The sequence below is a fragment of the Ascaphus truei genome, chromosome 3 (genome assembly GCF_040206685.1).
Source record: "Ascaphus truei isolate aAscTru1 chromosome 3, aAscTru1.hap1, whole genome shotgun sequence".
NCBI classification, from domain to species: Eukaryota; Metazoa; Chordata; class Amphibia; order Anura; family Ascaphidae; genus Ascaphus; species Ascaphus truei.
Window position 1 is genome coordinate 379463354 of NC_134485.1, and position 26295 is coordinate 379489648.

At 42.6% G+C, this 26295-nt stretch overlaps 1 protein-coding gene across 4 annotated transcripts in view; it reads right to left on the minus strand.

The window, feature by feature from the left end:
• Window positions 1-26295, minus strand: part of RNF17 (ring finger protein 17) — a 156358-nt gene that overhangs the window by 121727 nt on the left and 8336 nt on the right. For all 4 annotated transcript variants that reach the window (XM_075592318.1, XM_075592315.1, XM_075592314.1 and 1 more), the window contains exons 3-8: window positions 21894-21970; window positions 20584-20655; window positions 13124-13182; window positions 12772-12830; window positions 10976-11053; window positions 8107-8207 (exon numbers count right to left, since the gene is read on the minus strand). In XM_075592318.1, the coding sequence (XP_075448433.1) occupies window positions 8107-8207; window positions 10976-11053; window positions 12772-12830; window positions 13124-13182; window positions 20584-20655; window positions 21894-21970 (446 nt within the window). The remainder of the gene's footprint in view (window positions 1-8106; window positions 8208-10975; window positions 11054-12771; window positions 12831-13123; window positions 13183-20583; window positions 20656-21893; window positions 21971-26295) is intronic.

Here is a 26295-nt window from a genome sequence, read left to right on the forward strand (position 1 = left end):
GAAGGAGCTACGGATGGGAGGCGGCTTGGGAGGGGAGCAGGGAAGGAGCTGCGGGGAAAAATGTGAGAGTGTATATGTATGTGTTGTGTGTATGTGGGGGTGGTGGACGGCACCACGATCTGGCAAAGTTTTACCACGAAACTCACGCCCCCCCCCTCCCACTCACGTTCCCCCCTCCCACTCAGGCCCCCTCCCCCCCCCCCCCGGCTCCCTACAGACCGCATATCGCGGTCTGTGCCTGTCAGCGCACCGCCTGTCTGCAGTGCGGGCGCGCTGACTGAGGGAGCGGGGCCTTAACCTTAGATTGGCAGAAGTAGTAACCCCCAGAAATCCACTTTGTGATTTTGGGGGCCCCATTTCCCAACTCAAACAATCTGGAGTCCAAATTAATTACCCATATCTTTAATGGAAAAAGATGCTCCATTGCCCGCTTTGGAAACGTAAACGCTGCCTCCTTTCCAGTGTCTACAATAAAATATGGGATATAGCGTATCTTGAGAGATCAGCCTATCTTCATGACTCCGCCAACAGATGTGGAAACCTGGGAGCCCTGGTTCACACATTTCAATAAACAAATAAGATTTTATGTTAAATATGGATCGGTTGATGTCCCAATACAGAAACCTCAATATCAAAATGCCCAAGACTCGTTAAAAATGTATACATTTTAAGAACAGCATTATTCTGTATTTATCTTTCAACCCGCCTCTTTCCCCCTTCCTCACCCATATCCTTCCCCAATATTATTTTACCCTCATTCTTTTTTCAGTAAAACGTGATATATGTTCACTATTTTGTGAAACTGACTTGAAAATACTAAATAAAAAGTAACCAAAAAAATAAATAAAAAATTGCTGTGCTTTTTGGTGTTAGCTAGATACCTAAAAAGATCAGGACCTTATGACTGGCATCAAAATGAGTAAATGTGCTGTATTTACACATTTTGATGGCGGTCCCAATATTTGTTTTCCACTGTGGTAAAAAAAAAAAAAGCTGTGTGTGCTGAGCACGCGCATAGTAAGTGAAACTTCTTTGTTTTTTGTCACATAAATTTTATTTGTGATGGTGATGTTTTTAATTAAAAATCACAAAACAATTTGACTTCCAAAACACAAAAGTTTGACCACATGTTTTAGCTATTTGCACATCTATATTTATAGTAACTGAATTATTTGTGTCTGCGTGTGTGTCAGTGTGTGTGTGTGTCTGCGTGTGTCAGTCAGTGTGTGTGTCTGTGGTGTGTATGTCTCTCTCTGCGACCTACACCCACCACGACGTAGCTGCGGACAAGGAGAACTCTGTCTGAGTCTCCTCCCCCGGCGGAGCTGTGGGCTGTGTTTCCTGCTGCAGCCAGCCCCCCAGCGGAGGTACGGAACATGGGAGGTGCTCGGCAGCTCACAGGGGGGGGGGGGGGCGGGGGAGTAGGCACATCACTTGTGGGCGCTGTTCGGCGCATCACTGGGGTGTGTGTGTGTCAGTCTGTATGTATCAGTCAGTGTATGTCAGTCAGTGTAGGTGTGTGTGTCAGTCAGTGTAGGTGTGTGTCAGTCCGTGAGTGAGTGTGTATGTGTGTCAGTCCGTGAGTGAGTGTGTATGTGTGTCAGTCAGTGAGTGAGTGTGTATGTGTGTCAGTCAGTGAGTGAGTGTGTATGTGTGTCAGTCAGTGAGTGTGTGTCAGTCAGTGAGTGTGTGTCAGTCAGTGTATGTGTGTCAGTCAGTGTATGTGTGTCAGTCAGTGAGTGTGTATGTGTGTCAGTCAGTGAGTGTGTATGTGTGTCAGTCAGTGAGTGAGTGTGTAGGTGTGTGAGTGAGTGTGTATGTGTGTCAGTCCGTGAGTGAGTATGTATGTCAGTCAGTGAGTGAGTGTGTATGTGTGTCAGTCAGTGAGTGTGTGTGTCAGTCAGTGTATGTGTGTCAGTCAGTGAGTGTGTGTGTGTGTGTTAGTCAGTGTGAGTGTGTATGTGTGTCAGTCAGTGAGTGTGTATGTGTGTCAGTCAGTGAGTGTGTGTGTGTGAGTCAGTCAGTTTGTGTGTCAGTCAGTGAGTGTGTATGTGTGTGTATGTGTGTTTGTGTGTCAGTCAGTGTGTGTGTGTGTATGTGTCAGTGTGTGTGTGTGTGTGTGTGTGTGTATGTGTGTGTCAGTGTATGCTTCCTGCGGTTTCTCGCCTGAGGATAGCTGGCCAGCTCCCCCGCAATGATCCTTCTCAGGTGCCCCACCGAGAAGCACTCCTCTCTCACCCCGATACCCTCCATCAGGTGGTTAAGTCCTGAAACCAGGCTCCGGATGTGAAGCTGTAGCTCGGGGGGGCAAGGAGGGCAGCTCCATGTCCCCCAGCCCCGGGATCCTCTTCTTGTCCGGCCAGCTGCAGTTGAGAGCCTGCAGGTCTCCGCCAGGTAGCAGCGGGAAGAGAGAGGAGAAGGCCGGGGCCAGGAATAGGTGCGGGGAGATCGGGACCAGCAGCAGCGCCCACATCACCTCAGCCATGAAGTTCACCCCATCCACTCACCCCCCGCAGCTCACCACGAACACAGCCTTCGACTGGTTGGCAGCGCCGGCCTCGAAGCTGGAGAACTCCTTAACTTGGAGGGCCCCCGCGGAGAGCAGCAGCAGCAGTTCGGAGCAGCCGCACCAGTGCAGGATCTCAGCACTCGTTAGCTGTGACGGTGGTGAGTATGTTGAGCGGGGGGGGAGGGAGCAGGAGGGGGGAAAGCCATCCTCCTCATTCACCCAGCAGCGCAAGGTCTCCGAGCCGCCCGTGAGCGTCGCCATGGCTACCGCGCATGTCAGCGGGCAGCAGCGGCAGTTAGGAATGGTGGCGGCGGACGTGTGGGAGGAATGGCATGCGCAGGGGGGCTCTGTCTGAGTCTCCAGCCCGGCAGAGCGCGCGGCTGGGACAGAGAGCGGTCAGCGGGTTGTAGCAGGAGAGCCGGTCTCCGCTGCCCCGGATGCCGCCCGTGCCCATCTCCACCTGGGGGAAATTGCGGCCGTTAGGAGCGGCGCCGGTGGCTATCGCCGCCGCCTATGTCATCAGCCATGTGGGGGGAGCAGCAGCCGTTAGGAGCGGCGCCGGCGGCTATCGCCGCCGCATCTGATTTGTGGAGCGGGTGTGATGTCAGTGTTGGGGTCGGGCTGAGCCAGAACACAGCCCGGCCTCAACTGCCAGCACTGACGTCACATCCATTTCATTTCTGTCTCCACAATTCTTTTTTGCCCCAGTTTGAATGAGGTGCCACTAAGGAAGTTTCACTTCAAAAATGCATTGTTCTTAGTGGTACCAATTTGATAACTTGCACCTTTAAAATAACTTGCACCTTTAAAATAATGTTCTTTTTAAAAATATATCTATAATATTGCATTTTTGGCTTAATGTACTTTGATGTGAACCATTGAATAATAAGTCACTGCTATGACATCTTCTGATTAAGTGTAACAATGCTCACATTTCATGTCACATACCCATATTCGATTTGCTTTGTGACATCAATTACATGGGGCAGGGTTATATGGCGTACAATTTTTGGGATGTGTAAAGAAGAGCCGTCTTATCACTTGTTTTTTTGTATAATAGATGTGTATGCATTTAAAGCAACAGTTCAAGCAATATCCTACATGTGTGTTATTTTATTTATTTTTTTTTTTTTTTTTTTTTAATAACTGATTTTAACTACGATCTGCTATATATTTCTGAAAGCATTGTATGTATGTATGTATGTTTCACTGTGTTCCCTGTCCCTAGCGGCAATCTCATTGGTCCCTTGGCCCGCCCGCCCCCGCACACCTCTCATTGGCCTCACACACTCACACCACCCCCTTGGCCCGCCCCCCACACCTCTCATTGGCCTGAGGTGGAATGACGGGCCAAAGGTCCAAAAAAACCACACAAACACACACACACACACACACTCTCTCTGTCCTCTCCACACCCCCCATCACACTCACCTCCCCCCTCCCCGGTGCTCCACTCACCTCCCTCCCGCTGCACTCCCTCTCCACTCACCTCCCTCCACCTCCCTCCCTCCCGCTCCACTCACCTCCCGCTCCACTCACCTCCCTCCCTCTCCACTCACCTCCCTCCCGCTCCACTCACCTCCCCCCCCCACTCACCTCCCGCTCCACTCACCTCCCTCCCAGGCGCGGGGACAGGCAGTGGGCAGGGCAGATTGCCGCTGCCACGCAGCACCTAAGATGGCGGCGGACGGAAGGACCCCCTTCCTCCCTCGCGGACTAAGTAACATGGCGGCGGCCGGAAGGAGAGGTCCCGCTCCACTCACCTCCCTCCCGCTCCACTCACCTCCCGCTCCACTCACCTCCCTCCCCGGCGCGGGGACAGGCAGTGGGCAGGGCAGCCTGCCGCTGCCACGCGGCACCTAAGATGGCGGCGGACGGAAGGACCCCCTTCCTCCCTCGCGGACTAAGTAACATGGCGGCGGCCGGAAAGAGAGGTGACGTATGTGTGTGTGTGTGTCACTGTGTGTGTGTGACACTGTGTGTGTGTGTGTGTGTGTGTGTGTGTGTGTGACACTGTGTGTGTGTGTGTGTGTGTGGGACACAGTGTGTGGGACACAGTGTGTGTGCCCCCCCTCCTGTCCACTCTCCTCCCCCTCCTGTCCACTCTCCTCCCCCTCCTGTCCACTGTCCCCCCCCTCCTGTCCACCCCCTCCTGTCCACTGTCCCCCCCACTCCTGTCCACTGTCCCCCCCACTCCTGTCCACTGTCCCCCGCCCCCCCTCATGTCCACTGCCACCCCCTCCTGTCCACTACCCCCCCTCCTGTCCACTACCCCCCTCCTGTCCACTGTCGCCGTCCCCCCCCTCCTCCTGTCCACTGTCCCTCCCCCCACCTTTTCCTAGCGGCAAATTTAACTCACGGGCAACGCTGGGTCTCTCAGCTAGTTGGGTTATACATTACAAACATAGTAACACAATCCATGGGCTAAAGCGTATGCACCCTATGGTAAAGCTATTCAAGAAACAATAAGACGAACTTGACTAACATGACAGACAGGACTGACGGGGGGACGAAACTACGTGGTTCCAGAAGAGGGGGGGGGAGGGAGGGGTGACGGGGCGGGTGGGCGGATGCGTCTCTCTGATCTTCGTTTGCGTTCGGCCTCCTACTGTATGTAACTCTGTATGTGCCTGGCTCTGCGCCGCGTGGAGTCATCCTTTCCTCAGTCTCCCCGACTGTACTGTCTCTATGTGGTCGTGGACCCTGCTAGTTACTGGAGAACGCATTTTTTTAATATCATTGCAAAATTGTGGTGGCGTCTACCCCAGGGATATCTGTCTGGGCCAAACAAGGCGACCAGACTTTTAGAAAATTAGGGCCGGAGTCGTTGACCATACTTGTCAATTTCTCCCTCCGGCACACATGCCAAATCCTGTTCCTGATTTTGGGTATAATTGGTAAATCCGTTTGCTTCCACAATGCTGCGATCTCGCACCTGGTGGCAGTTGCCAAATGCGCTATCAATTTATGTGTTGCGTTCGACAGACCCTGAACCCGTCTGCCCAGCAAGAACAACCACGGGTCTAGGGGGATCTCCATGCCAAGCATCCTCTGCAGCCATGCTCTGATTTTTGCCCAAATCGGGGCCACCTTCGTGCACGACCACAGCATGTGACATAAGTCAGCTCTTTCCCCGCACTGTTTGAGAGAGAGCGGGGAATATCCTCTGACAAATTTAGACAATTTAATTGGGGTATGGTACCAGCGCATCAGGACTTTGTATGCGTTTTCCTTTAACGTAGTACAGATAGAGCTTTTAGCCGCTGCCTGCAGGATCCTGTCCCAGTCTTCGTCCTCTAATGTCTCCCCCAGGTCCGCTTCCTACTCTCTCATATAGCCAAGTCTGGGTTCGTCTCCTGTCTCGGGGCAGATCACTTCCCTTTACAATCTAGAAGTTAGTCCCCTTGTGTCCGTTCCTCTAGAACACAGCTGCTCAATGTTTTTTCTGGCAGGCCGAATTGGGGCTTTGTTATAAAATGCTCTGGTCTGGAGGTACCTAAAGAATTCTGCATTTGGCATTTCTTTTTCCTCTTTGATGTGATCGAATGTTATGATATGTTTTCTACCCTCCAGATCTTTCAGTCGCAAATAACCTGAGTGAATCCACCTTGAGAAATTAGGGCTATTCAAGCCTGGAGCAAAGTCTGGGTTACCCCACAAAGGTGTCATCAAAGAGTTTAATGTTGTGAGAGAACAGCTAAATTTGGTAGCCTCCCATACCTTCAAGGAGCTTGAGATGGCCTGCAGCGGTATCTTAACTAGAGACCTGCTTTTTTTGGGAAGCCAAATTAGATTATGCAGCTCCACTGGTGCGCAGCATTCTTTTTCCAGAGCCACCCATCGCCGGAGACCCGGGTCTGAGTGCCACTGTGCAATTTTACTCAATTGGGCTGCTTTGTAGTAAGCGAACAAGCAAGGCACCCCCAACCCTCCTCTCGAGGTCGGCCTCTTCAAGATATCCTTTTTTATTCTCTGGCTTTTTTTATTCCAGATAAACTTCATTATCCTTGACTGTAGAGAGGATGTCTTCTTTCAGCAGGGGAATTGGGAGGGCTTGAAAAAGGTATAACACCCTTGGAAGTAGATTCATTTTCACATTGTGAATCCTCCCAATCCAAGAGATGCCATACTCCGCCCATCTCCTGAGATCCTCTCTCAAGAGTTTTGAATAACCTGGGATAATTAGCCTTATATAGTGCTTTGTAGTCTTTTGTTATATTAACCCCTAGTTATTTGATCGTGGAGGGTTGCCACTTAAAATTAAAGTTTAGTCCAATTAGTTTTTCTACTGCTTTTGGTAAATTTATGTTGAGGGCTTCTGATTTGGCCTGATTAATTTTAAACCCAGAAATTTGATTAAATCTTCCCAGTATTGCAAAAACATTGGGCAGAGAGGTAAGTGAATCGGATAACGTCAGGATCACATCATCCGCGTACAGCGCCACTTTATGGGACTGTTCCTTTAATGATATCCCTGTTACATCCGGGCATAATCTCACATGTGCAGCCAGGGGTTCAATACAAAGGGCAAACAACAACGGGGACAACGGGCAACCCTGCCTCGTGCCACTACGGATTTGAAATTGTTCTGACGGGAAGCCCTGATGACACACCTTTGCCGTCGGTCCCTCGTATAGTGCCAGAATGGCTCCCAGGAGGCGTCCTTCAAAGCCAAATAATTTCAGCGTCTCCTTCAAATAGGGCCAGTCGATCATATCAAAGGCTTTTTCCGAATCTAGACTTAATAACATTAACGGAATATTTTGTTTTTGGGCCAAATCAATCAAATCTAATATTCGTATGGTATTGTCTGCTGCTTGCCTTCCTCCGATGAACCCCACCTGATCTGGATGAATCAACATGGGGAGGACGCTACCCACTCTGTTTGCTATGAGTTTGGAGAAAATGTTTATGTCGGTATTGATCAGAGAAATGGGCCGGTCATGTGTGTTCTTTTTAATAAAATTAGCTCTGTACTATGAGAAAATATTCGTAGCACAAAAAAAAAAAAAATGTTTTAAAGACATTTTTAATGTTTCTAATGTAGGAAGCATTTCCAAAGTGACAAACCCCTTCCCCTTCTGATAGGCTCTGGCTCTTGAGCCCCACACTCTCTCTAGCAGTGAACCAATTGTATTTAGTAACTGCCCAGACAGTCAATCATATTCTAGGAACAGCCAGTCAATCATATTCTAGGAACTACATTGCCCAAAATGCTGTGCAAGAACTGAATTAAATAACCATGAGCAAGCAATCTATTACAGTCGATTAAAGGAGAACGGATCGATCTGCAGCTTAGCTAAATCACTTGTCAGTGTGCAGATTGTATTGATGCACATTTTGAAAACTGCAGCTTTAACGTAAGGTGCAACAGTAGTAATATACTCTCTGGCAATAGATTACTACACACAGGAGGCAGAAAGAAGCCATTGCTTATCCATATCAATGATGTAAGACAGTGCTAACAGCTCAATAAACCAGAGAGCAGAAAGTTTAACACCTATCGCTTACAATGCACCTGACTAAATTAAGACAAGCCGAAATGACCCCAACAGGAGTTTATTGGGGATACCAGGAAGGTAAACTAAAACACTCACCTAGTCTGGAGAGCAAGGGAAATTTTGTCAAACTCTGTCTGAATGATATTAGAAATGCTTTCTTCTGTCTGTTTAATTCTCTGTTTCAAAGATTTAGAAGTCTGTGTAGGGAAAGAAAAAAAAACCTTCAACATGAAATATTTAAGAATTAATTCAGAATGACAATTTGAGCGATCTTTAAAAAAACAAAAAAAAACACGGTTACAGACATTCCACATGTCTGTCGTTAATAGTATTTTTTTTTGTTTGTTTGTTTTAAATAGATTTAGAGGGTCATCATAAATGGCTTCACAGAAACTGTGCACACCATTATGACAGAGTAGACGGATATTAATGGGGTGGGTTGTTAAAATAAGATGTTTAAAACGTATCCATCTCAGCATAACAACTGGCGTCATCACGTGGTCTCAACCTTCATTCTGAATCCCAAAACTGGAACAATCTACCGGAGACTCTCACAGCCACAACCAGTCTAAGTTCTATCCAAACTAAAGCTGTCTCACATTTTAATCTGCGCTGATCCTATGAGTATTATCAGCGTGGATGCATGCAGAGAGGTGCATATGACTAGTTAGCAATAGGGCTTTTGGGTTTCAGAGATACTTAGCTTGTTCAAAGTCACACATCAGAACACTCATCCATCTACACTGATAACGCACGTCATATCAGTGCAGATGTCAATGCCGAGGTTCAATTGAACAGCACAGTAGTCTGAAATCCCATTTTTTGTTTGCGTCAACACTTCATTGCTTCAACCTGTATAAGAGCCACTAAATGAGATATTCCAAAGTGGAATAAGACCTTGAAACTAGACTTATCTGTATTTTCTAGCAGCGAGTTAGGAGGTGTGTAACACAAATCACATTGCATTTTTTTTATTATTATTAAAAATAGGTACATTTTTAAAACGGTAAACATGACAAATATTTTAGGTTTGTTTTTAAATAAATCAGGTAGCTACACGCAAATGGGGGAGCGCCTGCAACAGCTGAGATGTATAAGAGTGAGGTGCTCACTAGGTATGATAAAAGAGCCAATACTGAGAGAAAAGATTAACCTAGTAACCGAGCACTCAATCACAGAAATGATTAATGAATGTGTTAAAATACTTTATTGCCATCGACGAATATAAAATATAGGGGTTTAAAAATAAACAGCAGTGACTGTAATCATTGTAACATCGCTGTATCAGCTCTGTTGATCCACAAGTGTGTTAGATTCGTGACAAGATGTCAGAAATCTTATGCTGACCATACGATGTATTCCTATTGACGGAACAGTGGTTACTACTTCCTCCTCAGAGAAAAACTTACTGCCCAGTGATTCCAGACCACCTGCCAAGTTTACTATTGCTGGCAGCTGTACTTGCCTATCTGTACATCTCTGGGGATGCCCGTCTTCATTTCGTTAAGTGTGTTTCAGCAGGCGAGTTTCTGACACCTCAGTTGTACCCTTCTGAGTTACATTGCATCTCCCTAGGTCTATGTGTCAATCCCCTCACTCAGTTACAACTGTGTTGGGGATGAGGGTATAACCCTGAACAGAATTCATCTGTCTCAGGAATAGTCCATACAACAGGAGTGCTATTAGCATTTGTCCCTTTACTATACACTTCAATAGGCTGTTACGTTTCAGCATAAGATTTCTGACATCTTGTCACGAATCTACCACACTTGTGGATCAACAGACGTTCAAAACAATGTCTGCCCATAAACCGTCAGTAACAATGAAGGAACGGAGTAAAATCTCTCCAGCTTGTTTGAGAACTGAAATATTGAAGTCCACAGATGTCACGTGTCCTACACATTTCGTCACTTGCGCAGTGACTTCATCAGGGAGTGTCCATACCATACCATCCAGGAAGAAATTTATACCAAACTGCAAATTATCTGTGGTGTCCAATAGTATCCTTAAATTATCTGAATGATACACATGCAAGTCCAATTAAACGAAATTACAACAATGTTGTATTTTTGTACTACAATTAGTAATCATGCAGTAGATTAGAGAAAAAAATATACCCGCAACATTGCATGTTAAGTTTGTTTTTAGAGTCTGTGACATCACACAAACTATGTGGCTTGCAGGTAGAGAATTGGTACTAGCATATGAAAGGTCCTGGGTTCGATTCCTGTATGATATGGTATAATTTATAAAATAATAATTTATAAATTATACATTATAATTAAAATAACATTTATAAATAATTATAATGTATAATTTATCAATTATTTTATAACGGGGTTCAACTGTATTTGTTTAATTGAACTTGCATGTTTATAATTCCGATCAATTAAGGATACTATTTGACACCCCGTATTGCAGTTTGGAATGGACTGTGTGGACACTCATCCGTAACCCAAAAGGGCAACCCTCAAAAGGACCAGCCTTGCATAATTTCACCGATCAGTGGATCAGTATATAACAGAAATAACAATATTAAAAATAAAATATTAAAGATACTAGAGATCCATAAAAATATATGAAGTGTGGCTTCAGTGTAGATGTGTAATTTATATCTGTGATTATACACACACACACACACAAACCTTGAACCCTAAATGAAGAGATAATTCAGAAGCATCATAAATTAAAATAACGAAAAAGATGATATTTGACCAGATTTCAAGGCTTCGCAAAAAACCTATGACGACCAAAAGTAAGATGATAGGATGAAATCTGAAAATATGTTGGAGCAACGTGGAGGAGAAGCCTACAACTGCAGTACCTGGAAGACCATTGGTGGGTCTTCATCCAGTACTGGATTGACCGAAGTTTGAGGATATTCAGTACACGGACGGCTAGACAGCCAATATTGAATACGTAATATTTATGATTGAAAGTAAAAACAGTGTTTAAGATACTATACCTTTAATGCTACATTTATGTGCTGGAAAGTAGAATTTGCTATGGTCAATGCTTCATCAATCCTTTCAGACAGGTTACACTACAGAAAGAAACACAAGTGCATTTTACTTCAGTTTAAAGAATAAAAATGTGCAGATATTCATATGACCAAACAAACAGCATATTTAAAAGGATAAATCGGAGCAAATGGTGGCGTAAAAAAAAAAATTAGACACATTTTAATTTAGAAAATTAGTTTATAGACATGGGAACCTGTTATTTCAGTGGGATTGTATTTCCTCTAGGCACAACGTCAGTGTACCTTACAAAGTACATCTCTAACTCCCCATATCGTTACTTGGCTGCCCAGTAATAGGATAAGCCAGTGAGAGAAAACACAGACCCTTCCCCATCCAGAGGTTGCGATGAAATTGCCCGGGTTCACCAAAAGTAAAGATCGTTGGAAAAAAAATAAAAAACAATTGCGATTTCGGCACTCGTTTTTACAATTACCTCAGTAATCACAAGATTAAATTCATAGTCGGCAATATTGATGCTCATGTGTATACCTGAAAATTGCATTAACTTAACGTTAAATTGACCATGAATAGCTGGCCACAGGAGCTTCTATGGCGCTCATATATGAATAAGTTTGACATTGAAATATACATGATATTAACATTTATGTTAGGTTGACTAACCTTATCTTGCTTCGGTCTCTAAACATGAAGAGTAAAGCAAAATATTGTTACTTTATTAAGCAATGGCTGCCAGTTTGGAATCCTGGGCACGTCTGCAAAAGGCATCCTGTCCACCGCCTCGTTCAATTTGCAGCACACCACGAAAGAATGCAGCTGGGATTATCCGGGATAATCAACCACTTCAGCGGTCCGGCACAGCACTTTATTTAATCATGCATCAGTGCTAGAAGTGTTGTTTTTTTTGCCCTTGGGGGGTGGGGGAGAAACCTCTATTTGTCAGCTTGAGGAAGGTGCCAAAAATTGGCGTATTGTTGGATAACCGGTAGTACAGTTTAATGAATAGCATGTTAATAAGTAATTAGCTATTAATTACTCATTACTCAAAAACCCACTAAAAACTTACATATAACAACGGTAAAAGCCCCTTATCCTTGCAATATGGCTTGGAACGGGCTACTGCAATAAAAATCGATAAATAAATAGAAAATAGGTCGATAAATAAGTTTGTCTTTCAATACCAATAACGCCAATTTTATTAAAATTCTTACACTTAGTGAATCAAAGCGAAAGTCCATTGGAATAACGTAGACAATTTCAGGACTGACATCTGATATTGGCAAATATCTCCTGTTCCAACACCTTAATTTGAAGTTTGCAAAGATTTTAATAATTAAAATGAACTTTCTTGTCATTTCTAACAAAATATAGAACCAACGGGGATCCGCATGAATCGGTTCTGTGCCTGTACCCCCTGTCTGGGAAAAGATAGCACTGTTCATGAATAATTCTAAAGAACTTTGCTTTACACGCAGCATTAAACTCTGCAGGTGCGACAGCAATTTATGCGGTAGTCATACAGTGTATCCCTTTTTCATACATTTAAAGCCCACTATGGGCGCAAGTTAGAAATTGTTTTGCATGCCACCGTGCTCCAAGAATGAAAATGACCTTCCTTTTTTAGAGCTGGTAGTTTGATTTGTAGCAGATATAAAATGTATCTGATTCTTGCACAGGCCCTAACTAGAAGAGAATCTACCAAATGTATTCAATAGGAAAATACGCAAGATTTTTTATTAATAAAAACACAAATAATCATAACTTTTTACTGTTCGTTTACCTTTAAATCAAGAGAGGCAAAATTGCCTGCGTCCACCTCAGGACATAAACTCGTATTTTCTAAATAAAAAAAATAAAAAGAACATACAAAAAACGTTAATTTGAAGACTCACAAGCACCCCACCACAACACAAAAACCCCACCATTTGGCTTTTGGGGGTTGGCAACTCAATTTTAAAAGATATAATCTATGGACCCGGTTACTCATTCAAGGCATTTATGGATATCGCACATTAGTATACAACCTAAGAATAGTAGCACAGGAGAGAACCTAATAGGTTTATGTCCACTGCTCCTGGTTTCAATGCTGTATTATAAGAAGAATACCTAAAATTCTGGAACAAAAAACATACCATTAGCAAGTTGAATGTTGGATTTGATACAGCCGTCCTGCGAAATGTCCATTTGTTCTCTGTACAGTAAAACAAAAAGTAGTTTATTTGTTGTTGTATTGTAAACATTTAGATGGACAGTTTTTATACTGGCAGCTTTTATACTGCCTGGAGCTAAAGGCAGAATAAACTTCTAACTATTTTCTTGAGCTTGCTGGATACCAGACGTTTAAGCAAATGTGATTTGTTGCAATAATAAAAATACACACACACACTTCTAGAAGTATTAGATTATTTGGACTAAAACAATCAGTTACATAGTAGATGAGGTTGAAAAAAGACATACAGTACGTCCATCAAGTTTAACCTATGCTAAATTTAGACAACATACTTTATTCTATCTCTATACTTCCTTATTGATCCAGAGGAAGGCAAACAAAAAACCCCAGTGACATATCATCCAATGATATCTCATAAGGGGAAAAATAAATTCTTCCCGATTCCAAGAATTAACAAATCGGATTATTCCCTGGATCAACATCCTTCCCATGTTTACTTATTTGGTATATCCCTGAATACATAGTTACATAGTAGATGAGGTTGAAAAAAGACGTACGTCCATCAAGTTCAACCTATTCTAAATTTAGACAACAGATACTTTATCCTATATCTATACTTGCTTATTGATCCAGAGGAAGGCAAACAAAAACCCCCATTAAAGGGGAAAAATTAATTCGTTCCTGACTCCAAGAATTGGCAATCGGATAAATCCCTGGATCAACATCCTTCCCATGTATACTTATTTGGTATATCCCTGTATACCTTTCCCATCTAAAAAGATGTCCAACTTTTTTTGAACAAATCTATTGTATCTGCCATCACAGTCTCCATGGGTAATGAATTCCACATTGTTACTGCCCTTACTGTAAAGAACCCTTTCCTTTGTTGCTGGTGAAATTTCCTTTCCTCCAACCTTAAGGGATGGCCCAGAGTACTTTGTACTGCCCGTGGGATGAATAGTTCTTTTGAAAGCTCCTTGTACTGTCCCCGAATATATTTGTATATAGTTATCATATCCCCTCTTAGACGCAGTCTTTTCTAATGTCAATAAATCTAATTTAGCTAGCCTCTCCTCATAAGTTAGATTGTCCATCCCCTTTATTAATTTAGTGTCTCTTCTCTGCACTCTCTCTAGTTCCAGAATGTCTTTTCTAAGGAGTGGTGCCCCAAATTGTACTCCATATTCAAGGTGTAGTCTTACTAATGCTTTGTAAAGGGGCATAATTCTGTTTACTTCCCTTCCATCCATTGCCCGTTTAATGCAAGATAAGATCTTGTTTGCCTTTGCAGCTACTGCATGACATTGGGCACTATTGCTAAGCCTGCCGTCTACAAGAACTCCTAAATTCTTCTCCATCAAGGATTCCTCCAATTTAGCCCCATTTAATTTGTAGGTCGCCTGTTTATTCTTGCTTCCCAAATGCATAACCTTACATTTATCTGTATGAAACCTCATCTGCCATTTAGCTGCCCACGTTTCCAGTCTCTCCAAGTCCTTCTGGAGAGAAATTACATCCTGCTCTGATTCTATTTCCTTACACAATTTCGTGTCATCAGCAAAGATGGAGACTTTGCTCTCAATGCCAACCTCAAGGTCATTAATAAACAAGTTAAAAAGCAGGGGTCCCAGTACCGATCCCTGAGGTACTCCACTCACAACCTTAGCCCAAACTGAAAAATTTCCATTTATGACAACTCTCTGTTGTCTGTCCTTCAACCAGTTTTCAATATATTTTTACCGAGTCCAATTTGCTTTTTTTTGTAAACCAACCTCGTGGAACTGTATCAAAAGCTTTTGCAAATCTAAGTAGGCAACATCAACTGCATTACCCTGGTCTAAATTCCTACTTACCGCCTCAAAGAAACAAATTAAGTTAGTTTGGTATGACCTATCCTTCATAAATCCATGCCGACTATTACTAATCATTTTATTACCCAGTAGATATTCCTGAATATTATCCCGTACTAAACCTTCAAGTAGTTTCCCCACTATTGAAGTCAGGCTTACAGGTCTGTAATTCCCCAGTTGTGATCTAGCTCCCTTTTTAAATATAGGCACCACATATGCTTTATTCCTCAGGTTAAGCAGTAAAAACATAGGTAATCAAACTTGGTTTAAAGAAGTTTTTATTTAAAGATACATTTGAATTACCTGTTGTCTCCTTTACTATTTGCTTTGGCCATTGTTACCCGAGAGAATTGCTTGTGTGTAGGAATCAGAAACGGTCTTTTAAAGTTGATATCAATATTAGCTGCACCAGGAACACATTACATTTAGATGCAAGAAGTGAGGAAATGTTGACAAACAAAAGGTTTGTTTACTCCACACCCCGGTAATAAACATTCTTTTGTTTGTTCCGAAGAACTTCAAACACCATTTCTGTTCCTGAATTAACATTTAGACCCCAGGGGAAACCGATACACATTCACAGCAGATTAAACTCCAGGAACCTGTTGACCTGTCCAGCATTTATTACTATTATATAATGGATCGGGCATTACTAGGAATTCCCATCAACATCAAAGAAACACATACAATTTAGTTTGAGCAGATTTCCTCAACCAATCAGAATCCCCCTACATGTTGATCAATGTGATTAGAGACACAAAAACAGAGACAGGGTATCAGTTAGTTAGAAGAAAAGTCAGCAGGGAGAGCTCAGAAAGATCTGTTGGAAGTCCAACAGACATCATGTCAGGTAATTATGATCATATTTCTTGTGCACGTGTAAAATTGTATATATCTGTGTTTTATATCAATGTATTGTTAGATAGGATAAACTGTATTGTATTGTTTTGTTAGGCTTGTAAGAAGTACAAACTTTATAAGGAAGTATAATGAATATTACCGTGTAATTGTTAGATTGTGTTGCTGTTCTAATATATTTCTGTTAATTTGATTGAAGGCATCTCTATCGTGTCAATAACTCTCATAAACTAAGGTATACGTGTAAATGTGTATCCTATTGAAATACATATCTACACATCTTTTTCCTTAAGTAATAGTTTTGCCAGTATTTTTTTTATTAATTCTTATAAGCCAGAGATACTTCTATAGATGGATAACTTATAAATGCATTTATATTCTTATGCCTGGATAAGACTAAAAACATATTTGCTAGTTAATTTTTATAAGCTAGCAATACATTTATAGATGGATTACTAATACTGTACATGCATGTGTCTTTCTATTTCTGGATAAGGCTAGACATAGTTTTGCTAGTTAATTCTTATAAGCTAGAGATATTCATAGATGGCTACGTTATAAATACATCTACTGTATATTTCTATTTCTGGATAAAGCTAAACATTATCAGTAACACCATAGAACCATAAGCCTGCCAGATAAAAATTAATCCCAACAACTGGTATTTCTGTCGAAAAAGAAGAGTTCAAGATAGCTCTTCATGCGAATGACATACTATTGACGCTATCAAAACCTCTCACCTCACTCCCTAATCTTTTTCACACCCTATCGGAATTTAGTTCCCTCTCAAGATACAAAATTAATAATACCAAATCATTGACCCTTCATATAGATCTCCCTAAAGAAATGGTAAAATTACTTAATTTTGATTTTAAACTATATATTTAACTATATTGAATATCTAGACGTCCAAATAACCAAGGATTACTCCACATTATATACTACAAATTTCAAACCTTTCTTCAAACAGATAACAAAAGACCTGGCCACCTGGAACCCACATATAATCTTGTGGTTTGGGAAAATAGTAACTATTAAAATGGATGTTCTACCTAGATTTCTCTAAGTTTTTCAAATCCTCCCGGTCAAAATCTGCCAGAAAGACCTAGACTACGTGCAAGAGAAAATATTGAAATTTGTTTGGCAAAATAGACACCACATAGTCTGCAAAGGTATTCTCTACAAGCCAAAGTTAGGAGTCCTGGCTCTCCCGATTTACAAAAGCCTAACAGAGCGGCTCAATTAGGGCAACTGTTTAGTAGTCATGCAAATCCGTCTGGAAAGCAGTGGGTAGAGCTAGAAAATTTGATTTCCTCTCCAATTGGAATTAAGGATCTTCTTTTGCTTAACAAAAAATCTAGAGCAGCTGGGATCAATAAAAACCCAGCAATGTCCTTTGCTTTGTTATCTCTGGGACTCTCTTAAACCCAGGTTTCAGTTAACCAACTCTCATTCTCCCATGCAACCTCAGTTTATGGACCCCTTCCTTCCTTCCTTTAAACCTACCAACCCCTGGACTCCAAAACGACTAGGAGCTGGAGCACACACCGCGCTACACGACGTGTGCACGCGCGTTCGTCACCGACCCCTGTCGGCCAATGGTAGTGTTCATTGTTGAAACTACTATTGGCTGTGAAGCATGGAGTCTTCGCCGCTGCTGTAGCTGGAGTCTTTCAAAACTATGATTCCAGACTGCAGCAGCGTGATGTCAGTTTCAGCAGCCAATCAATGTCTAGACATTTTCATTGATTGGCTGCTGAAATTGGGACGGTGGACAGGACTACAGCAAATGATTAAAGCAATAACTGAAACACTAGAAAAATTACTGATTGCAATGTCTCCCAAAAAGGGTCAAAGTTTAACTTTCTAAGACTTTGTATGTTGAGTTTCTCACCGGTGTGAGCAAGGGCAACGATGAACTGATAACATGGAAATTAGATATGTACAGGAGGGAAGAGACAATGCTCCGAGCTGCAATAATACAATAAAGATCTCTAATAGAGGTGTCACTACTTGCTCACACCCCTGGTCCCTGCTGCGCACACCCCCGGGCTTCCTGCTCCCTCAGGGTAGGAGGCTGAGCGTGTCATGTGGGGGCGTGGTGTATCGGATCATTCCGTCTGCTGCGGATGATCACACATCGCCCAGCAGACGGAGACGCACGCACGCAGCTTCGCGAAGCCACAAGTGTGCTCCAGCCCTAAGAGTCAACGATATTCTTATCCATGGGAAGGTCCCTTTTTTTGCCTCATTACAATTTAGTCATGATATTCTTCCCCCCGGCCCCCCCTTTGAATTTTTTAAATTCCTCCATATCAGGCACTATATTAAAATTTACCTACAAACTATAAAAATTAATTTGGATTCCATGATCCTACTCCATTTGACAATTGGTGTTTACCCCAATCCCTCACAGAGGAGATTATCTTCATGTTATACTACAATCTGGCTCCCATCAAAATTAATGAAGCACCCAACAAATATATGATCTCCTGGGCGAAAGATCTGAATAGTAATTTAGACTTTGGTATATGAAAAGATATATGGGAGGCCGTCTCCAAAAACTCATGTATCGTGATCAAAGAGTAGAAGGGAGCCAAGCACACAAAATAGGAAAAATCACAGTATTGCAAAAAAGGTAATTTAATGATTAAAGAGTCAGAGTTGCATTTTTAGTCATTGAATTACTTTTTTTGCTACTGTATACTGCGAATTTTCCTATCGTTTGGTGTGCTTGGCTCCCTTCTACATATTGCTATTCTTTGACCAGGATTTTTTGCTTTAAGCCCTCAGTTTTGTGTTTAGGGGCATCCCAAGTTGCTTCACCTAATTCTCCCCTCTTTTTTCATGATCAAGGGGAACATTTAAAAGTTAATAAATATACAGGTGGTACAAGACTTCTACCAGGTTATATTCCTTTCCTAACAGGTGCCTACCCATTGTGTTGGCGTGACTGCGACGATATGTAAACGATACTGTACATATTCTGGTCATGCCCTAAAATTCAACCCCTATGGAAGGAAGGGCTTGCCTTAATATATATGATCTTGCAAGTCAAAATTCTCCATGATCCACTATACATACACATACATACATACACATTGTTAGGGAAACCCATGGACAACCAAAATAAAAATTAAATAATTTCACAAATTTTAAATCCCACTACTATACACTATTCCCAAGAATTGGAAACAACCTGCCTCTCCCTCTCTACATCAAATAAATAATACATTTTGGCATATACAGTAGTACACATGGAAAAACGTTATCTAAATGGTTTCAGTTTTCGGTGACTTTGGCCCCTCGGTTCTGACATGCTTGTATATCTCCGTATATAGATTAAAATACTCCGAACGTTGTGATGTATACCATGTTAAAACTAATGTATAATATTATTGTATATGTACAAATGCTGTACCCTGTCCTCCTCCACTAACTCCACCCCCCCGTTATTTCACTCAATTATATGTATAAATGTACCCCAATCTTTTCTTTTGTGCATCCAACCCCCCCAAAATACAAATTGAAGTAATACAGTACTGTACTTTTTTTTTTAAAGATACATTTGCGCTTAGTTATAATTAGTAAGCATACTTGTCAAATTAATGTAGCAGTTCATTACTGCATTCTGGCTGTGATGATGGTAGTAACAAATACAAAAGTTTAATAATAGATTTACAAGAAACTTTCCATATTTAAAGGTCTGAATTATTGTTTTTTGCAATACACTTCAAATTCAGTTTGGAAGGGCAAATTGAATGAATGGTCACTTTAAAGTTAAGAGAAAATAGGAGTTCAATGCCAAGAGGAATTTAAGGACAAGATTCACCACGCTTCAATGGCCTATTTAACATCAAGATACCAATTAATCATAACGCCGATTGCACAAACATGGAATCACTCCTGTAAAAAGCATAGCGTTATGGATAATGGTTGTTATTCTAAATGACATGCAAATGAGTTCATTATAGTCTAAAATATTTTTAGCCCACATTCACTAAGTGCTGTTAAGGTTAATGCTGGGAAATAGCACTATTTAGAGCAGGTGGGCACAAACTTTTCCCCCTACCCCTGCCGGATGTCCTCCTCTCCGCGCGCACCTCTCCCTCCTCACCTTGATCCCCGGTGTCATGACGTCACATGCCGCATTGCCATGGCGACGCGTCTCCAGCTGCCGGCTGAATCAAGGCAAGTATTGTTTACAGAGGCCCTGCAGCTTCCCCAACGCTTAATTTAAGTGCCTTCGGGAAGCGCGTAGGGCCTCTGTAAACCCCGCGCCCCCCGCCGGTAATTTCGCACCCCCCAGTTTGCGCATCGCTGATTTAGAGCATCAATCCGTGCTAATCACCATATTTTTTCCATTTTAGTTTTTTGCTTATTTAAAGAGATCTCTCCTTGCATTTTTGCAAACAGTTTTTATTTCTTTTTTAAATCCGATGCTTTGCTCAGTAGATATAAGCACTTGAAATATCAACTGTCCGGGAGGTAAAATTAAGCTCTCCACATTGGTCTTTTTTCCCTTTTTGGTTTAAAAGTCTGCTTTGATTCAAGGACTTGAATAGAGATTTAACAAGCATTGCCTTACATGCTTCATAGGAGATTGGGCAGATAACCTCTATAATTTCAATTTCACCCAGTATTAGAGAAAATTCATCCAAGCTTGTGCATAGGTAGTTTACCGTATCTTATGCCCAGGACATTGCATACTTACTTCTGTAAAACATCCTCATGTTGGCAGGTGGAGGCCAGTTGGAGTCTTTTTATCACATCTGGAGTGGATGACCTAATTTGAAGTAAATAATTATAGATCGTTGAAAGATGCAGCACAACCAAGATCACATGCTATTCCTTTACTCAATAAACAAGTCCCAGACACAAACACCGAAAAAAGCTCACCTCACATTTTTACAGCAACTAGATGCTTATACTGTACTTCGTACACCCTAGACAGGCCAATTACCCTGGGCAGCTCAATCAATTATCTTTAGAACACATCTTCCCTTTAAAATTACTTTCAGTGTAAATCCTTGGTGGTAAAGAACCTTTTGACACTCAAGATTTGTGTGAATGATACACGCTCGTGCCTCTATTCAATATGCTACTGTATGAAGACTTCACAGAGCTGGAGAAGAAGAGATAAGCTTCATATGAAAGAAAGGAACAATTTTTTTTTATCCAGCACAGGAAAAGCTTCACACCATACTGCACGAGGGCTTTGTTATTGTTATTTGTATTGCCACATTACCCTGACTATTTCCAACCTATTTTTCCTCTTTTTTTTTTACCTCTCATTTTAAAACATTTTTTTCTTCTTTAAATTAACAGTATTAAAAGAAAAAAAAAAGAGGCACACAAGGATAGCTTTTAAAGTTTTACACTCTTCTGCCCCTTCTTGCATCTCAGCCCTAATTTCTCGCTATACACCATCCCGACTCTTGCGTTCTGCTCAAGGATGTTTTCTCTCTACCCCTTTTGTGTCTAAAGCGCTCTCCCACACCTCTGGAATGCCCTTCCCCTCAATATCCATCTAGCACTCTCTCTATCCACCTTTAAGATGAAGTCAATGAAGCATGAGTAGCTTCGTGGCTCATAATTTACATCGTATAGACGCACTTACGAGAACAGTTTCCTACTGTCTCTGTGCGTTCTTCTTACTTACAAATTAGATTGTAAGCTCTTCGGGATAGGGACTCCTTTTCCTAAATGTCACTTATCTCTGAAGCACTTGTTCCCATTATGTGTTATTTGTATTATTTGTTCTTTATGATGGCCACGTGTATTACTGCTGTGATGAGCTATGTACATTTATGGCGCTATATAAATAAAGATATACATACATGGCAATAATAGCACCAGCTGATACCAGGTAATTAGGTAATAAATATATCTCTCATCATACTCCTCCACACAAGAGTTGAGGTTACAAACTAAAAATCAATTAAATTGAAAATGGGCAATCAAAATAAAATATCTGCAATATGCAGATTAGATTGTGAATTTTTAACATAACAATGAACATACATAACCATCTTCTCTACGGCAAACTCTTCATCCATCCAGTCTTCGGTATAGTCTGAGCTTTCCGTCTCTATAAATTCCTGTTCATAGAACATAAAATATTACAACCTTATTTTTTAAACTTGGAAACAACCAACATTTTCTAAAAAAAACAAAAAAAAAAAAACACACACACACCTTTAAATGCATGTTTTGCTCTTCTTTCCGAGAGATTTACCTCTCAATTGATCTTAGAATTCATACAAGCAGAAATAACAACAGACATATTTGAATTATTACTATGAAAGCTCCACAATGATTAATAAAAAGGATTTGATAAAGAAGGTGCCAACAAATGTTTGCTGGAGTGGAAGACACTAACTGGAGACCACAGGTCACCCTAAATAGTTATTTAGGCATCTTCACCGATTCCTGCACTAGCAGGCACATGGTCTTCCTACAGGTCCTCAAAAAAGCCGTATCCAGTACACACATCCTTCTCCTCCTTGATATCCTAAATGTTAAGCATTGCACACATGACCAGTCTGATTAAGCTTGTCAATTGTATCTCGTTTTAAGCCTTTCCCTTCCCTTCCACCCCCCCTCTGTTTTTTTACATATGATGGGAATCAGGAGTCTTCCGAAGCTGAATTGCACTATTTTCATCTCCTGGACCCACCCTCATCTCAGTACCCAAGATACTTACCTGGGGAAGTTACCGGTATTGTTACGTGGTTTTAAAACTGGAGTTAAACGGCCGTCAGTAAAGAAGCCACAACTGATGATGCTAAACACGAGTATGGAAAATTGCCGATTTAAAATGAGCCCGACATCTCTTGCACGTCACCTTATTGCGAGAAGAAAACAAATTCCTGCTCTTCCACAGGTGAAAAGACAAGGTCAGATCCAGATGGAGATAGACCCCAGCAATTATCTTTCGAAGTCTGAGATCTCGATCTTTAAGGCCTCATTCATGGTGCCAGAGGCAGGAGTTGGAGGGAGGGCGTTCGGGAGGGAGGGCAGCAGTCTGCTGGGCGATGTGTGTTTATCCTCCCAGCAGACTTTTTCAGGAGTTGAGGAGGGGGCGGGGCTACAGACGGCAGGTTAGGGATCCAAGTTGCAGTCTTGAAATCATTCTCAAGAATGATTTCATTGGCTGCCGAGGTCCCAGTGACGCTGCTGCAGCTTCAAAAAAAACGAATTTTTTGTTTATTGAAACTGAAGCCAGCGTCAACTCCCTACTTCGGAGACAGGGCAGCTGCTACCCTGACACCCACAGTTCACTTTAAATACATTGTATCCCACGGCCGCACGCACGTCAGCACGGCCTCCCTCCGAAGACTGCACCCTGATCGAGGCCTTATGCAACAATCTTCTCGTATCTTCTGCAAATCACAGTATCAAATTGTGTCATTCACATTTTTCATCCATTCTGCCATCTGAGAAGCCTAGCCTCAGGCAATTTCTACTCACAGTTTGCGCAGGACAAAAGCTTGGTCTTGGCAGTCAATTTCTTAGGTGTAGTTGCAGTGTCCAAAGAAGCGGTTTTCCCTTTAAAGTCAGTTGATGCAAAGACACCATGCAGCAGAAGTCTGAAGTGCATCACTACAGCACAGACACAGATCGAGTCCTGGTTTCTTAAGAGCCTTCTTAAAAAGCAGTTCAGCAAGTGACGCCCCCTTCCTGACAAATGAGGAACAATAGAGAGACTTTGCCGTCTAGCTAGTTTCTGCCTGCACTCGATCGTGTTGAAACGCCTCAAGTTGCGCAGTTATAGAGTCGTTGCTTTTCACCACCTCCTCCAGAGCGGCAATGGGGTCTAAGAATCTGTCGCGAAACATGGAAAAGGGAAAAGGGAGGGCAGAAAACATCCAGAGTGCTTCCGTTAGCTGGCTACAAGTTCCACAGAAGCCGAGGATTAGACCATCTAAATCCAAATAAGGAGGTACAGAAAAAGGACTCCCTTACAACTGAGCTAGGACAGAATAAGACAGCCTTGGCAGAGTGGATCTCAGACAAATGATTCAGTCCTAACTCCGTTTCCTGATCACGTATATATTGCCACAAGGACGCAAAAGAAATTTGTTTTAACCCAGAATTTATTTTATTCATCCCTTATGTCACAATTTATAGAGATGGGAAAACATAGCTCTTCCACTCTGATGTAGGGTAGTAATAGAAGATAACTCAAACAATATTGGGCAAGATAAACCAAGTAGCATGGTTGCTATGTAGCATGACCTACTGTACAATTAAAAATACTGGACAGAAAAAAAAATGGTAGCACAATTTACTGCACAGAGTTTCTAAATGAATTCAGTTTTGGAAGAGTGCAGTGTAGAAATTCAAAACAAACAAAAAAATGGTCATGCTGTATATATGTAGTAAAGGGTCTAAATTATAGTTTTCGATTGAAACATCTACAGTATTGCCATATTTTGCATTTCTGCCGATTCTCTGAAAAGACAAAGTCATGCTACAGGATTCTTCAAGGTAAGACGGGAGGGGCCTAGGCTGCTCATAGACTGGCATTGTGACGTGGGAGCAGCGTGGTACAGTAATTACCATCAATGGGCTCCAAAATAGCTGCCAGCCCTGTTATCTTCAGTTAAATATGGTGTATAGTAATTTAAGCACGTGATTAGTGCATTTCTATAAAAGATGTAGTATACAGCGAGTGAAGGACTATCCTGTGTGTGGGTCCAGGTGCAGGGTCAAGACAATGGTAAGGTGGGGATGGGTGTTTAGAGCTGCACGATGTCCGGCAGATTCACCCGCATCCGATTACAGTCGGCACCCACAGGTGGGAGGTTTGCTTGATACCACAGCGATGATGATTGATCCTCCCACTTGATTTTCACTGAAGATATTTTGCCTGGCCAGAATATTAATGTGAAAATTATCAGAGCCCCACACACCATCCCTTTGGCCCGCATGTTCCTCGATTGAGGAAGAAACCAAAGTAAGGCAGGGATTATGGTCCCTGCGCGGCCGTATGAGAACGAGCGCACCACCGCGCGCACACTCCTGTAGCCCAAGCAATTTGTGAACTTGGCTGCAGGAGATCGTAGACACGTTGCGGGTTGCGTGGCGAGGGCGTGGCAGACGAGTCACAAAGCTGGATCGCCCTCATTGGCTGAACCAGCTGACGTCACGCGGCAGCCGCTGAAAATACAAAATGTGTTGTATTTTCAAAACACTGCTGCGTCAACCCGCCTCTCCACCTGTAGCTGCGCAGGCACGGTAGTAGCTCCCATAAGAAAATACACGCAGCGACACCAGCACTATAATCCCAGCCTTACAAGGAGGTTAGAGTATTGACAAAGCTTGACAGCTGGAACCCACCCTGTTGGGACGTCCCGGAGGAGACCAGAGGTGTAAGCCGGGAGAGCTTGAAGTGACTGACATCGCTATACCAAACATGGAGCAAAGCCGCGCTTTCCGGGAGACCCAGTGGTCTGAGCTGGGCTTCTAGTAACCAAAGGCAGTATGCTGCCGTGCAGGTCTCAGAGCCCAGATGAGATCGGCTCCTATGGAAACGTAGGTTCCTGAACAGTGAACAAGATCATCATGGTCCAGATAAAACAATGGATAGTGTGGTGAGGGGGGACAGATCATAGTCCATGCAGCATACTGGGCACAGCTTCTGCACTTGGCCAACGAGATCCTGCTAGCTGGCAATTAGGGAGTTACTCACACAGATGCCCATCTGACTCAGAATATTTACTGTCCGGGAGTGGCACAGCCAGTGGCAACTTTTTGCCATTTGCCAGCAAGTAGGCGGGCACAGCAATCAGGTGAAGGCAACAGAGATTAAGGAACCCATCAAGTGGATGGCAGTGGATATAGTGGGGACACTGATGATCCCCAGCAGGTCCGGGAAGAGGTATATCTTCACCGTGGACGACTTTGCCACTAGATAACCCGAGCCAGTAGCACTATCCTCCCAATTAGCGGGGGCGCTGATGGACATCATTGCTAGGGTAGGTTTCCCTAGCCAGATCTTAACCAATCAAAGAGTGCAGTTCAATTCAGAACTGCTGCAGTATCTATGGGGTTAAGCAACTTTGCATTGCACCCCCATCCCCCCCTACTTCTGGCCCGTACACGGTTACTCAGAGGGCAAACAAATGTAATTATGTGGTAGGTCTGAAAGATCAGATAAGGCAGCAGAATTACCATATCAATATGCAAGGGCATATCACACAAGTGAGTCACAGTGATAGCTGTTTGTAGCCAACCACTGGGAGATCAGACGATCCTTGTGGAAGCCCACCAGGGAGGATCTGTGAATCAGGTGAGGATCAGGACCCCGCTCACTACATCCCAACAGGCGCTGGTTACATAGTTACATAGCTGATGTTGATCAAGTTCAACCTATACTAAATTTAGATGACAGATACCCATTGCCAGCAGTCCTGGTGCT